At 41.2% G+C, this 16,658-nt stretch overlaps 1 protein-coding gene across 6 annotated transcripts in view; it reads left to right on the top strand.

The window, feature by feature from the left end:
* SRGAP3 (SLIT-ROBO Rho GTPase activating protein 3) overlaps nt 1–16,658 on the top strand; it is a 268,193-nt gene that overhangs the window by 188,897 nt on the left and 62,638 nt on the right. For all 6 annotated transcript variants that reach the window (XM_031954495.1, XM_031954488.1, XM_031954480.1 and 3 more), the window contains exons 5-10: nt 2,373–2,558; nt 4,702–4,830; nt 6,670–6,891; nt 9,674–9,775; nt 12,450–12,647; nt 15,331–15,415. In XM_031954495.1, the coding sequence (XP_031810355.1) occupies nt 2,373–2,558; nt 4,702–4,830; nt 6,670–6,891; nt 9,674–9,775; nt 12,450–12,647; nt 15,331–15,415 (922 nt within the window). The remainder of the gene's footprint in view (nt 1–2,372; nt 2,559–4,701; nt 4,831–6,669; nt 6,892–9,673; nt 9,776–12,449; nt 12,648–15,330; nt 15,416–16,658) is intronic.

Below are 16,658 nucleotides of genomic sequence, written 5' to 3'. Positions count from 1 at the left end.
ATGTATCCCTCTTCCAAACTTCTCACTTTGTTTTCAGGGCCCCATCATCTTTCTAGCCATCTCGACGTGCAACTTTGGAATTTTTTCCTTCTCCCTCGCCACCCATATGCAGTTAGTTGCTAAGCATTATTGATTTTACCTCTGGTATCTTTTGTCTTCCCTCTGCTCATATAGCTACGAGAAGAGGGAATTCATTCACTTTTACTTGGACTTCACAGGTTTTGATGTGGACTGTTGTTTGCTTGTGTCTCCCCGTTTGTAACCCTTCCTCCACACAGAGTCCAGGATAATTTTTCTGAAGCACAAGGCTGACTTTGTCACTCCCTTGCTCAGGAAGCTGGAGCAGTTTCCACTTACTGCTAGAATAAAATAAAATTCATTTACCTCAGCATGTGAGGCCCTTTAGAATCTGGCTCCAAGCAAGTTTTCCAGATTTACTGCATATCATTCTCCTTCTGTGAATTCTGTGTTCCAGACACACCGACTTATTTGCCGTTCCTTAAGCTTGGCTTTCAATCTGACACCTGTCCTTGTGCCCAGGATGTGCCCTCAAGCCTGGAATGCACTCAGTCTTTACCTCTTCCTCTTAGAACCCTTTGGTTTTTTTCAAGGTCTAATCCAAGCTTCTTCCTAAGGGAAGACTTTTCTGATCCTTTCCTCCAGATATAAATGTACTTTTCTCATCTCTTCAAATAATCAGTTTGATACTTCTCTGTATTATCTGTATAATTACCTCTTCCCTCTCCCCAAAATCTTAAGTTCCCTGCTTTCTTTTTTTGTTTTTATGTCACTGGTGCCTAGAACAGTGTAGGCAATTACTTGGGACACCAGAGGGAAGAATGGTTGGAAGCTCTCTTGCCTGCTTAGATACTGTTCAGCACCCCCCAAGTCTCAGTGTAGCCAGGCTACATCGGAATGGGTTGGATTTTCACATCATGGAACAAGCCCCCCTTGCAGTCCCCACGGGGTTCTGTGCAGATGTTGCCCATAATCACTTACTGCTTACTGCCCAGCTCCCAGCCCCCACTGATGGCACCAAGTGATGAGGAGCAGTCCTGAGTTATGGCTCCCCAGCCCTCTGTACTCCCAGCTGTGCATCTAGGCAATTAGCCTCATAGTCTGCTTTCTCAAATAGATCAGAACATTTCTGCCATCTCCACACAACATGAAACCAAATATTTAAAGTCCCGGAGACAGACGATGAAAGAGGGATGATGTGACTAAGAGCACATTAGTCGAGAACAGCACATGTGCCTTTTTCTCTCCAAATGTAGTGGGATGATTAAAACCCAATCTTTAATTTTATCTCTTGTGTTTGAAGGGTTTGGGGATGGAAGGAATGACATCTGTAGGGTTTCCATTGGGATAGAATAGACCCTCCACAAACTTTCAGCATTAAAAAGTGGTAGGAAGGAGTTCAAGGCAGGTTATGGGCCAAGGAAAAGAGATTGGGGAAGATTGAGAGATTAGCATCTTCTGACCCTTGTGGGGAGCTCAGGTCTGATTGTGCAGAACTTGCTCCATCAACTTACCTGTCTCCTTCAGAGGCAAGGACTGGTAAGTGCACCTGCTCACACTCCAGAATTTGTTGTGAGGGTCCCCAAATCCTCACAGAGGTTCCCAACTCTCCAGGGGGCAGGGAAAGGACATGATTCATCCACCACCACCACCACCACCACAAAAATCTCCAAGAATTAGTCTATATGTGGTTGGATTGGGCAAGCTTCAGGATATTTTGTTATCCTGTCACCAGACAACTCTTGAAACCACTGGACGCGGTCCCCATCCCTTAATCTAGTTCCCAAAGGATGTTGTCCATTCAAAGACCCCCGCTTCTTAAAAGACAGACTTAAAAGATATTCCTGGAAACATAGATTTTGAATTAGAAAGGGATCATCTCATCTAACCCTGTTATTTTATAGTTTAGGGAAAAAAGTGGTTTGCTGGTGGTCATTTTTCAGATAATAACAATTGGCTCCAGGGGAGACTTAAGAAAACCTTCAGACTTGGTATCTTCATAGAACTTACATAGAACCTGGGGAAACAAGCTTTGTATGCACAAAAGGACAATCAGAAAGATAATTTGTTTTAACATGAAGTATAATCACTAAGCACAGAGGTCAGCCATAGGAGACGTTGCTGTGGCCTGGAAGGGTGACTTGAGCTGAGCCTGGAAAGGAGATTATTAGAAAGCGGGTAGAGCAGGAAGGCATTGTGTTTGGATAAAACAGCATGGAGCTAGGAAGGAGCATGATCTGTGTGGGGAGCAGTGGGAAGTTGTCTCCAAATGACCTTGAGATCTGGGTAAGAGAGACATGAAAACCCACAGGAAGAAGGTGGAACGTTAACTTTCCCTCATTTCTGTGTCCTAGGTCATGAAAACCTATCACATGTATCACGCAGAGAGCCTCAGTGCAGAGAGCAAGTTAAAAGAGGCGGAAAAGCAAGAGGAGAAGCAGTTCAACAAATCCGGGGACCTTGGGATGAATCTGCTCCGGCATGAGGACAGGCCACAGCGCAGGAGTTCTGTCAAGAAGATGGAGAAGATGAAGGAGAAGGCAGGTGTCAGGGGATTGCTTCCGAGGGAGGGCTGTGGGCTCGCCCAGAAGGGGATGCTCCTTGTCTGCCTCAGTTTCCTCATCTGTAATTAGCTGGAGAAGGAAATGGCAAACCACTGTAATGTCTTCCAAGAAAATCTCAAATGGGTCACGGAGAGTCAGACATGATTGAAAAATAACTGAACAAGGTGGGATTAATAAGCATAAGGCACTCTGCTAGACACTGGGAATACAAAGGTGGGAGAAGTTCCTGTTCTCAAGGAACTTACAGTCTTTCAGGAGAGGGAACATGTAAATATGTGTAGAACATGCACAGAATAAATTCACAGTAATTTTGGGAGGGGTATACGGGGGAGGGTTGGGGATCAGGGAGGGCAAAGGGGAGAGTTAGTGCAGCAAAAAGGCCATTTTAACCAGACTGTGGAGTACAGATATGTATAATGTGGGACAATATAATGTGGCTAGAAGGGTCAGTTGGAATCAGAGGTTGGGGTCATGGGAGGAAATTCTTGGTAAACTCTAAAGTGTTATTTAAACTTGAGCTGCTGTGATTATTCCTTATGGAGACTAAGCAACACACATGGTACAATTAAAATTTAACGAGGCCTTAATGACTTAATAATGCAACCAGAAGCAAATGGAAGGAAATTATGAGAAAAGAGTAGAAGGAGGCAGAGCTCACTGGAGTTTATATAAGGCAGATAGCATCCTGAGACCAAAGGAGCAATGGCTTGGGAATTTGGCATAGCCGTTAACTAGGGTACGGTAAATGGGGCTTTTCCCCAGGGCAGTGAAATTTAATGATGGCCTTAGCAGTTCTTCAGCAGTATAGAAATAACCAGTCTTTCTTTCTAGCTAGCAAGAATAATTAGGTAAGAGATCCATGACCTGTATATATATATTGTATTTAACTTATACTTTAACATATTTAACATATATTGGTCAACCTCCTATCTGGGGGAAGGGGTGAGGGGAAGGAGGGGAAAAGTTGGAATAAAAGGTTTTACAATTATCAATGCTGAAAAATTACCCATGCATATATCTTGTAAATAAAAAGCTATAAAAAAAGAAAAAAAAAAGAGTTCCATGACCAGGTGGCATAAGGAGAACTATAGTTATACTTCCCTAAGCCAATATTCTCACTCCCCTGCCCAGTTTGACAGTCTCTCAGGCAGTAGCTGAAGTTGAATTTTATGCTACTTTCCTCAGTTGCCAAAAAATAAATTAAAATAAAATTTGATACATAGTATATTATAGCATATATCCTATATTATTTTCTATACTAACAGAATTAATAATAAAACTATGATAATTAATAGAATATAATGTGTTAATTTTAGTTATATCTCTAAAATAAGGAGACCAGGTAGCTGGGTAAGCAGAGGCAAGTCATTTTTCTCAGCCTCTATCTTCTTATTTGTTAAATGGGGATAGTAATGCTTACACAGTCTGCTGTTAGGATTGTTTTGAGGAATATTCTTTAAAAATGTAAAAATATCTCATATATTGGAGAGAGCCCTCTCTGGCCTGGCAGTCAGGAGAGAGGACATATGGATAGACCTAGTTTTGCTGCAGATTAGCTGTGTGAGCTTGGGCAAATCACTTAGAATGTGTGAACTTCCAGATGATCCCCAGGGTTTACCCAGCCTCTAGAGACTGATACTGAGAGCCTCCCATGAGTCAGTAACATAGCAAGTATGCCGCAGTACAACACTTACAGCTGATAGAACAAAATGTATTCCTCGAGAAGGCTCCTCAGCTCTTAAATCTGGCTGCCCCGTTCTAGGATTCACAAACCTAGAGTAACATGCAGAAATTTCATTGGGAAGAAAAGGATGTCAGAGAACTTCAGAGGTAATTAAAATGTTTGAAGATTGTCCTTCTAGGGAAAGGTTAAAGGAATTAAAGAAATTAAAAGAATTAAAGGAGTAAATAAATATAAAATAAACCTTGATTTGGATTGTAGTCAGAAGAACACATTCCTGTGTCCTTTTAGGGACAGGACTTGAGATTTGAGTGGGCCCTACATCTCTCTCCACCTGGGCTGGTCTAGCATAAAGCCACGCCTGGAAGTATCTGCCGTTCTCCAGCCAGGCTTTGAGCAGGCCACAGGCTCACCTGTGTCTCATCTCTGTCCCCTCAGAGGCAGGCCAAATACTCGGAAAATAAGCTGAAGTGCACCAAGGCCCGCAATGACTATCTGCTGAACCTCGCGGCCACCAATGCAGCCATCAGCAAATACTACATCCATGATGTCTCCGATCTGATCGATGTAAGTGCCCCTTCCTTGGCGCCAAGCGAGGGGCCCAAATGTCAAACAGACCCCAAGTGTCAAACAGATCCCCTCGGCCTTTACTGAGATCCCCTAAGAGAACAAAGAGCTGGGATGTTTGGGAGGAGCTCGTTGGAAGGGACTTGTCTTTGGCAAATTTGGGAGGAGCCTGGGAATTTGGGTCCAAGGCTTGGATATGAATGAATATTGACCTCTAGGATAAGGGAGTAAAATTTATGGTATGTGGGTCTTTGGGGACCATCTTGTTTATATTTATATGTATATATTCATCTATATCTGTATCCAAAAGTATTAACCATCAACTATTCAAACATACTGGGTGCAAGGGAAATACACACTAAAAAGCTAGCTTCATACACACATGCACATATGTATACATATATTCAAATATTTCTACACATATCAAAATGTAGTTAAATAAAAATAATATAGGGAATAGAATATAGGATTTGGAGTTGTTAGACATTAACTATGTGATTCTGGGCAAAGCGGTTAAATATTTTCAGCCTCAGTTTCCTCATTTGTAAAATAGAGTGAATAATAATAGCATTTATTTCACAGGGTTGTTGGGATCAAGTGAGATAAGCTAAAGCATTACATAAGTGGTATTTATTATAGTATGTGATGTATCCCAAAGCTAATAAAGCTTCAAAATAAAAAGACTTATGGAATACTCTGTGTATGTGTGCATGTATGTATATATGTATATATCTATATATACACATTCACACATATACATACACATATATACACATACTTTTTTTTATACATATACTTTCATACCCACACATACATGTATAAACACCCACTGGAGCAGTATGGCAGAGTGGATGGAGCACTGGCCTTGAAGCTAGAAAAACGTGGGTTCAAGTTCTCCCTCTCGGATGTACTGGCTGTATGACTGGGCCATGGACTAAACTGTCCTGTGTTCTAGGCAACTCTAAACAATGTGAATTGCCCAGAAGGTGTCTCTCTATATTGATCGGTGGAGTTTCCTCACTGGGAGGCTCTCTGCCAATGAAATCACAGTTCTAAGCCCACTTTTAGGTGCAAGAAATAGACTACCAGGCCAGATACCTGGTGAACAGGTAGAGAATTGTATATAATCTTTCAAAATGCTAATTTTGCATGATCGCAAGAAAGTCACTAAGAAATTAGAGAAGGGAGAGTTCACTGTAAATGGGCATCCTCTAGGAGGGCTATATGGGGAAAGGGGCTTGAGCTGGGTGTGAAAGGACAGGAACATCCTGTTTGGAAGCTGGTTTCAAGCAGAAACAATTTCTTTTGTACTCGCTCCCCACTGAGCTGGTTATTGGTTTCTGGATGTGTTAGACCCTCAGTAAATGTACTTTGACAAACTGATCTTACTTGTGGGATTCTTCTATATTCCCAGATAAAATGGAGAACGTCTGGATTTGGGTTCTAGTCCACTTGGGATTGAACTGGCTTTGCCCTCGTGGAAAGAAGCTAAATCTCATTGTCCAGAATATGAGGGTTCCTGGCAAATATATGTCTTTGTTTTTTCAGGAGACCCTGACTAGATCCTCTCTTTTTCTCTACTCTAAGCCTTTCCCTTCTTGCAGAAAAAGAGGAAAAGTTCAAAGGACCTTTGTCCCTTCTTTCCACCACTCAGGTTTTAAATACCCTGAACTTCCCTAAGAAAGTGAGCTTACAACTGGCCTTTGCAGTTGAAGTGGGTTTCCAAAATTCACGGGAGCCTTTGGAATGGAAAGTCTTTTCTCATGGAGATCTCGCTTATTTACCATCTTGTCAATGAAAATCTGACTGTTCTACTTTTGACTCCTTTCTATCCTTAAGTGTTGTGATCTGGGCTTTCACACCAGCCTGGCCCGTACCTTCAGGACCTACCTCTCTGCTGAATATAACCTGGAGACCTCTCGCCATGAGGGACTGGATGTCATAGAGAACGCAGTGGACAACCTTGATGCAAGGAGTGACAAGCACACGGTCATGGACATGTGCAACCAGGTCTTCTGCCCGCCACTCAAGTTTGAGTTCCAGCCCCACATGGGGGATGAGGTAAGACCTCTGCCCTGAAATTCCCGAAGTCACTGCCATCTACCATCACTATCTGGGGGCCCAGCCCGGGACTTCTCTGTATTCTCTCAGTTGGTGAATTCTTCCATCCATCTGAGAACATTGGACCAGGAGGTTGAAGGAATAGAATCACAGAATAGAAGAATTTTAGAATTAGAAAGGATCTCTGCAGTCACATGGCTCAATCCCAGCAGAACATGACCAACAAATTCTTAGACCTCCATTTGGGGGGACCTACCCCTTTACTCTCTTGGTCTCATATTTCTTTGTTGTTGAATAAGGGAGTCAGTCAGACTTCATGACTCCCATCTAGCTCAAAATCTACGTTCCCATGATCTTTCCACATTGACTTTGGTTATAGACTTGACCCAGTCAATAAAATACATCATAAGATGTGGAGTTAGAAGGAACCTTAGAAGTCTAAGAAGTTTTTTCCAGAAGAGGATACTGAGGGCCAGAGAAATTTGCTGACTTTGCCATGATTATACAAGCAATGGGCAGCAGATCCAGGATTCCAACCCAGTTCTCCTGGGTCCAGATTAGAACTTTTTCTGTTGAGTTGTGATTGGTGTAAGGGAGGGATGGCAGAAAAGGCACTTTTCCCACTTGCTACAAGTTTAGGGGATGGTGATTATCATGACAAAATTCCTTCCCAGCTAGTTGATTCCTTGAAGAATTTCCAGAGAGAATGAGAACCGCTGCTATTGTTTCCCCTCCCTGTCACCTTTGCCATGACTTCCCTTGGACATTATGAATCCTGCCTTTGAAGTCTGATTCTTACTGGTAGAATAGGATTCAAGGCTGGGCCCCCTTATCAGAATCAGGGGATGTAGATTGCTTCTATACAATAAATTTCAAGCCATTGAAAACAAAATTATCTTAATTAATGAGATGCTTTTCTGAGAAACAAAGTAACTGACATGTTGGGCCTTTGAAGCTTGTCTCTTGTTGTCAGAGAGGAAACCTGTTCCCAAGGAAAAGCGGGGATGTTATCAGAGTTTAGAACAGTCTGTTCAGAAAACCCTGGAGCACTGGAGCCGGGCTCTTCCCCAGAATCAGTGTGATATCGAGGAAAGATCACTGAAGGCAGCATATCTGGTTTCTAGCATCAGTATCATAGAGAGGTCAAGTGAAAATGGGAACGTCTGAGGAGGGTGGTGGTGGAGTAGGAGGAAACTGAATCTGGAGTGGGGACTTAGTGGCTGTGTGATTTTGAGTGAATTTTTTAGCCCTCCAACCCTCTGTTTCTCAGTTGTAAAAAGGGAAAATAAACTGAGTTATGGTGAAGAGGTCAGATTATATGAATTTGGTGCTGACCAATAAAGGGACACTGGAAGTCATTAAAGTCCTCCAATTATAAAAAAGGAGAATAAACTGAGTCCTGGTAAAGAACAGATCAGATCATATGGATTTGGAGCGGAAAGAGACAATGGAGGTCATTAAAGTCTCCCACTCTCATTTTATAGATAAGGTAATTGAGAAGTGAAACAAATCCCATAAGCCTCATCATGGAACCCAGATCCTCCTAACTCTCAATCCACTGTGCTACAGGTCAGATGAATACAAGCTGCCACTATTCCATATCATAGACCTACTTTCTTTCCAATTGCTATCAAAACTGATGGTGGCCAACACCTTCAATCAATTAAGAAAAAAAAAGTTATTAAACACTTTTTGACCTGGATATTTTGAAGACCTCCAAAAAGTTCCAAAAATAAATCCTAAGATCCTAAAGAAAACATGTAATTACTACAAAATAGATGATTACATAGTACTGCCCCCCTTTTTATTTTACAGGTGAGAAAACTATAGCAAATAATGAGAAAATTTCTTGTCCAAGCTCACACGGGTAGATTCTGGGATACAGTTGTCTCTGCCCTCAGCCCAGGATACTTTCATCTACAACAGGGGTTAAGAATCTAGGATTCTGTGAATTTCAAAAAAAAAATATAATACATATGCATATATATAGATATAGATATAATTTTTTCCTTTATAGTCCTACAAATTTTATTTTATGCCTTTAAAAACATGATGCTGAAAAAGGCTTTACCAAGCTGCCAAAGGCATTTAGGAAACACATAGAAGGTTGCATGCCCTTGCTTTCTGCTGTAGTGCCTTCTGAGGCCGTCAACAATTGGTTCTGTGACCTTGGGTAAAAATATTCCAGGCCTCCGTTCTGTCATCAATGAGGTTTTAGACTAAACGGTCTCCAAGGTCCCGCGCCGCTCTCAATTTCTCTGATTTTTGAAATTGAAGGAGATTGTGCTTTTCGCTTCAGGGAATACATTTATGGCACTGGCTGATTCAAGCATTGAGAAAGGTTGAAAATATAAATGGATTCAAAAATTTTTTACCTAAATTAATGGACATGAGATCATCATTAATAGCAAAATTGCTTGTAAACTATGTAATAATATGTATAACACGTATTTTATTCTAATAGCAATATTAGAATAAATAAATATAATATATAATAATATATTATATAATAATATAATAATAGCTGTCACAGGCAGGTTATGTAACTTTAAAGTTTGCAGAGCACTTTACATACATTATCTCATTGGAGTCTGACAGTAGCTCATAGATTAGATATTGAATCATTAAAAAGGGATAGGGGTTATTTATATCATGTAAAGAAAGATCTCTAAGCTGGGGCTACATTTATGTTCTCCTGATCCTGGAGAAGAGGAAAGAGGGTGGGATGGTGGAGGGAAAAGGAGGGTCTTGACCCATTAGCTGATTTGATTTTCCTCTGCAGGTGTGCCAAGTGAGTGCCCAGCAGCCAGTCCAGACAGAACTGCTCATGCGCTACCATCAGCTCCAGTCGCGGCTAGCCACCCTCAAGATAGAAAATGAAGAGGTGAGAATCCCCTTCTTTGGACAGGTTGTTTTGGACCAGGGTGGGTCCAGTGAGGCAGGAACAGAAATGCAAGGTTACCCCCTACAGAGTTTCTACTCTTCTTCTTAGTTGTTTTCCCTACTTACAACACAGACTCCTTCCCCTCCAACCATTATGTTCAGATTTTTCCAAACTCTCTTGAACATTAAAACAAACAAACAAAAAACCAAAATCCAGGCAGCAGCTTTGTTTGATTTCCTAATACCTATTCTTGCTCAGATTAAATGGTCTTCAAGCCTAATTCTTCTGAGCCTCTAAATTGTATTTTTCTGTTCTTTTCTCTTATGAGAAGCAGTGTGATATTGTATCAAAGATCCAGAGCTGAAAGGGACCTCAGAGGCCATTTAATTTCACCACTTTATTTCATGGATGAGAAAACTGAGACCCTCCAAAAAAAAGCAATATTAAGTAATGTGTCCAATGTCATTCAGGTAGTAAGCATCCAAGGTGGGGCATTGGAGAAACAAAGGGTTTGGAATCTTGAGCTCTGAGTTACAGATGGCATTGCTAATGGGAATCTATACCAAGTCTGGCAGCAATATTAAGAGTTCTTGGGTAAGGGGTCCCCCGGTTGCTTAAGGAAAAACAAACCAACCCAGGAAAGCAATGGAGAAGATCAGAACTTCCATACCTGCCCATAGTGGAATCAGGCCAGTGAATACTCCTTGTAGGATCTGGCCATTAAAAACTAAAAACAAGGAGCAGTAATGTGGAGTGAGAGGTGGGTGAGTTGTATTGTATTTATAGCCTTCGCCGAGGGCAGGTACAAACCAGGCACATAATTTTTCCAGTGTTAACCTCCAAAGACTTGGTTAGAGAATAATTATTGTTGACATCTTTCTTGAACTTCAGGCAATGGAGCCAAATCAAGGTTTTTTGAGCTGAGTCTTGCTTTTGCTGTTACCAACCTGAGTGGGAATAATAATAGAAAAATTTAAAAAAGATTATATGGGGTATCCCCAAAGACTTCATGCATTTTTTAAGCTTTAATAGCTCAAAACTATTAAATTAAGCTATTAAAGCTTAATACTGTACTAAGACTTTAGGCATATCGTGTATATATATATATTTTTTTTTGAAGTTGTGGAAGAGGAAGATAATTGAATAAGAGGAGATAATAGTATTAGCTAATGTTTTAAATTTTAAACTTAAAAGTTTTGCAAAGTACTTTGCACATGTTATCTCATCTGATCCTTACAACAGCTCTATAAGATGGGTGCTGTTATCCCCATTTTATAGATGAGGAAACTGAGGCTGACAGTGGGTAAGTGATTTGTCCATGGTGACATACCTAATCTGTATTTGGGGCAGGATTCAAATTTGAGCATCGCTGACTCTGAGTTTAACTTTCTGTCCATTATCCTACCTAGTTGCTCAATTAGGTGATAAAATGATTTGTATTTGGGATGATCTTCCCTGTGACCCCCTTTCTGATGCTTAGAGTAGAAACCTAAAGGTTGCTTATTGCCCTTGGGACCAAAACCGGAATGCTCTGATTGGCGTTAAAAGCCCTTTACAAGCTGGTCCCCTTAGATCTTACTTACTCCTCTTCCACCTTACTCCCCAACATGTAGTCTTCCATGCAGTGAACCTCCTGGCTGCTTCACAAACAGGACACTCAGCTCTCAATCCCAGGCTTTCTCCCGGGTTGTCCCTTGGGGAACAGTCTCCCACCTCTAGTGACTCCTGACTGGGAATGGTCTTTTTCCCTCTGACTGTTGACCTACCTCCTTGATTTCCTTTAGGTACCAACTAAAGTCCCACCTTTTACAGGAAATCCTTCCAACCCCTCTTAATTTCAGTACCTTTTCTCGTTAATTATTTCCTGTTTGTCCTGTATGTAGCTTGTTTTGTATATATATCTATGTGTGTATATACATATCTATATATATTTGTGTATATGTGTGTGTGTATATATATAAATATATGTGTATGTATATATATATATATATATATATATTCATTTATTTATTTATTTGCAGACTGTCTTCTCCATTAGACTCTAAGTTTCTTGAGGACAGAGACTATCGTTTACTTTTTTGGTATCCTCAACACTTAGCACAATAATAGGTGCTTAGTAATTGTTTAATAATTAATTATTGATTAGATAGATTAAATTGTGTCACTATCAATTGAACCCCCATAAACTATGGACTTGTACAATCCTGTCAAAGAAATTTAAGACTATTATCTATTTGAGACTAATAGATTCTTTCTCTAGTAACTTGCATGTTCTTCTATGTTATGTTTAGAAATTATACCAGGTCAAAAAATTCAGGTTCCACTATTAACCAGCTGAGTGACTGGTCAAGTTAATTGGTTTTTCTGTGCCTCAGTTTTCTCACCTGAAAGATGGGGGCCCTCCACTTAATATCCTTGAGGCTAATTAACAGTTTTGGGTTCAAGTTTGAGCTCTGTCCTTTACCAAGTACTTTGTAGTAGGACTTTTTGGGTCCCTGTTCCCTCATCTGTGAAATGCAAGAGCTGGACCTAGATGATGTCTGAGGCTGCTTCCATCCCTAAATCTCTGACTCTGCATTTCCTTATGCGAGAATGAAGCTAAGTAACAGTGAGAGGAAAAGTTCTGTAGAAATCCATTGTTGTTATTGTAATTTCCCTTTTCCCTTCCTCCCAGGTCCGGAAAACACTGGATGCTACCATGCAGACCCTCCAGGACATGTTGACGGTGGAGGACTTTGATGTCTCAGATGCCTTCCAACACAGTCGATCCACGGAATCCATCAAATCTGCCGCATCTGAGACTTATATGAGCAAAATCAACATTGCCAAGAGGCGAGCCAACCAGCAGGAAACTGAAATGTTTTATTTTACGGTGAGCCTGAAGGAACAGACCAATGGGCAATAGGGGAAGGGGAAGAGAGAGGGGCAGTGGGAGCCAGTGGGACCCTCTATTATCCTTTAAATGGGAGTTCACACACATAGCACAAAGAGGGAGCCTCCCGATTTTTTGAAAGGAAAGAAGAGAACAAACATGGATATTTTAGGACATGGCAGTAGTGGAGGATAGCTTGCCATTTGGTAAATTCATTACAACTCAGGAGTTATTCTGCAAAGACCTTGGAGTATTTTGTTGAGCAGGCTGGAATGAGAATGAGTCATAGTGGCAGGTGCCAGGTTTTATGAGAACTCTTGGGTTATGTTTGTGGAACGGTAGAGTTGGACTGTGTGTTTTGGGAACAGTCTTTGTGTTCATCCAAAGGAATTGACAGTTGGCTCTCCAGCTATGCATGCAAAGGCCCAGATTATTTTTCTTTCCTTGGTTGGGGTATTTGGAGATGCCCCCTAAAGGTTCCTTTCCTTGGGTAATGAGAGTCAGCATGGGGCAGTGGAAAGAATGCTGAACTGGACTTCTCTGTTTGAATATTAGCTCAGCGTGATTTGGGACAGATTACTTTAACTTTTCTGGACCTCTGTTCCTCATCCATAAAATGACCTTGAAAGTCCTTTGCGGGGTTAACTCTGTAATCAAAGCATAAGACTAAGCCACCCTGAGAGGAAGGCAGAATTAGCCAATGTCATTGATCAAGGATCACTAGATTTCCAATCCATCCCCCCCCCCCCATTATCTGTTTAACTGTTTCCAAGGGCATCCTAGCACTTTTAAATTAAATCTTAACACTTGGAAATCTACAGTGACAACTTATTTTTTCATATTTGCTTCTAAATTGCTTTAAATTTGCATCTAAAATTCCATCTAAAAAATAAGAGAGCAAGAAGAGATGGTTTCTGAAGTTGCCGTCAGCTCTGAAATTCTAGATTATTTCCTTGATCGCAGGAAGGCTGGGAAAGCCACATGCAGCCTTGGGAAGGGGATGATGGGTAGATGGGGGAGAGTGTCACAGGTTGATTGATAGCCCAGGTACAGAAAAGCAGGCCTCCAGGGTTATTTACATTCTCTAATGAAGCAACTCCTGTGATGATAGATAAATAAGTTATCAGTCTAATACAGACCAGGTCTTCAGGGTATAGACCCGCATCTATCAGCAGCAGAGAGGATGGTGGGAAAAAGGAGCAAGCTGGGAGACAGACATCCTGATTTCTAATCTCAGCTTGCCCTCTTGCTAGCCATGTGTCTTTAATCTCTTGGAGCCCAGACTCCTTTATCTGGAAAATGTGGAATAATATTAAAGACCTGTCCTTCCTCTTACAGGCTCTTAGTGGGAAAAGTACCTTGTCTACCTTAAAATACTCTATGAATGTTAGCTGGTGATTAGCAAAAATAATAGGAATCATTATTATTTTGATATCTTTGTGATTGTGGGCAAGTCATTTAATTTTTCAATGCCCCAAATGCTTCTAAAAGAGTAGAAGTTATAGAGGAGGAGGAGGAGAGAGGAGGCAGACTCCCTGTGATGGGTTAAGTGGTCTGTCTGCCCAGAACCATCTGGACTGTCTCTCTGTTATACCTCGAAGCAGCCTTTCTCCTCAAGTAGGACGATAGGGAATTAGTAGAAGGAACTCCCACAATGAGATAACCTTTCACCAATGCAGGTTGTACTTTCCCCCTTTTTTCCCATTTATAGTCTTAGATCTGGGACCCTGAATCATTGTGTCGGGGACCCCCCACCTTTGGCCGTCTACTAAAACCAGTGGGTCCCTTCTCAGAATCATAGTCTAAAATAAATAAGCTAAAATGCAGAGGAACATAGAGGAAGCTAGTTATATAGAAATATTATAACATAATATATAATAATGCAATAATATAATTTTTTAAAAAACAACAAGCTATGAATCTCAGGTTAAAACTTTCTGTCTTAGAGAGATGCTGAGATATTGAGAAGTTGTCAGCTAGCCAATGTGTATTAGACTTAAACCCAGGCCCTCCTGTATTTAAAATTGGTTTTCACTGTTCCACACACCCTTTCCTTTGAGAGCCCACTACAGCAATAATGAGTAAGATAATGGTTAAAAGCAGGGATTTATACACAAATAGAAGAAGTCATTATTATATTGCTTCAAAATCAAAGCTCGCCTGCTGAGCATGTCTCGAGAAGGGTGGGCACTGTCTCCCCCTTGGCTCCTCTCCGTTCCCCAGCCACCCACCCAAATAAATAAGACTTGTTTGGAAGCTGCTGTCTGCAAAATTTGATCAAGTCCTCCCTTCCCTCCATGGAAAGTCTCTCGTCTTTATTGCTGTTGGCACAAAGGGAATGTGAGGTCCTGTGACAGAAGGAGCTAGGCTAAATAGAGCTCCAGCTGACAAAAGGGGGCTTTCACTGGGCTGTTTCTTTGGGATTCCTTGTGTTCCCAGAGCCTGACCTGAAATGCAGACCCAGAGACAAAGGATTGGAGGCTAATCAGATCACTGGACCAATATTTGAATAGCATGGAGAGAGAGGGCAAACTGAACTCGTTGGGCCCCTTCAACCCCATTCTTTCAGTTTGGCTCCTCTTGCGCCTCCCCCCAATCCCCACCAGTACCAACATTCACCACGAGGTGGGAGCCAGCCTCTTGGCCCATCATCCTTAACTGTCTCCCCCCTTGTGTCTTCCAGAAATTCAAAGAATATGTGAATGGCAGTAACCTTATCACCAAGCTGCAGGCTAAGCATGACTTACTCAAGCAGACCCTCGGAGAAGGTGAGTTGGGCTCCTGGCCCAGGGAGAAGCCCTAGACATGAAGATGCCTAATGAACTAAATCTTTGTCTCTTGAGCCTTGCCTTTAAAAGCAGGATACTGGCTAGAGGCTTTCAGAACAACAAAAGTAGAGCCAAGGAAGTTTACTAGTAGCAGATTTAGCATTGTTTTCCTAAGTGAGTTATCTCCTCTTTGCAAGACGGGATGCTTGATAGATTTTTGGATGACTCTTTCTTGGAAGACAGAGTATTTCTTTCTTGCCCTGCCATTAGCCACAGCAAATGCAATCTTTTGTTAAATCTTTGCATGGATGCTCTTAATGCAATAAAAAATTAATTAGTTTTAGTTGGCTCAGATTCCAACCCATCTAGTCTTCCAAGTTTATTTAGCCTTCAGCCCCACCTTATTCCAAGACGTAATTTAACAATCTTTTCTTGGAGCTTTGAACTGACTTACCACTGATGATCACAAAAAATGTAGCTTTAGAAGAGTAAAGGTAAACATATAAGTTCTTTTCCTTTTCCCCTAATAATCTTTGGAAAGAGACCAAGTAGTGGTATTGCTGGGTCAAAGGCTATAGGCAGTTTAATAATTCCTTGGGCATGATTCCAAATTGCTCTCCAAAATGGTTGGATCAGTTTACAATTCTACCAGCAATAATAGATTTGCAATTTCATGTGCATTCATATTTCTTATTATACTCTATTATGCAAATGCTAGTTTTATTCCATAGATTAAAAATAAATAAATGAAAAAAAGAAGTTTAGGGATGGTGAGAGAAGAACCCAGCAGGAGAATCCCAGAGCTCTGAAGTTTTAGGAAACAAGCATGATGTTTCTGTGGGCTTGGGCTAATGGCCATCAAAGGAAATTCATGAAGGACCCTCTACTCTGCTTGCAATACCAAGCAGAACACAGCCCATCACAATAAGGGCCAGGCGCTATTTGAACCAACACTTTTTATATTTTGCTTTTGAATATTTTTTTGATGAAGCAATTGGGGTTAAGTGACTTGCCCAGGGTCACTCAGCTAGGAGGTGTTAAGTGTCTGAGCTCAGATTTGAGGTCCTCCTGACTTCAGGGCTGGTGCTCTATCCACTGTACTATTTAGCTGTCCCATGCTTTTTGAATCTTTTGTGCCTTTAGCTAAAGGTGAATCTGCAGAAGGTAAAGAAATGTTCCAACACATACACACACACATACACAAGCATGTACCATTGGGTTTTTCCCATCATTTAGGGGATTT

Source organism: Sarcophilus harrisii, chromosome 1 (genome assembly GCF_902635505.1).
Source record: "Sarcophilus harrisii chromosome 1, mSarHar1.11, whole genome shotgun sequence".
In the NCBI taxonomy this organism is placed as follows: domain Eukaryota; kingdom Metazoa; phylum Chordata; class Mammalia; order Dasyuromorphia; family Dasyuridae; genus Sarcophilus; species Sarcophilus harrisii.
The sequence above is the reverse complement of the archived record's forward strand: the minus strand, read 5'-3'. Positions and strand labels throughout refer to the sequence as shown.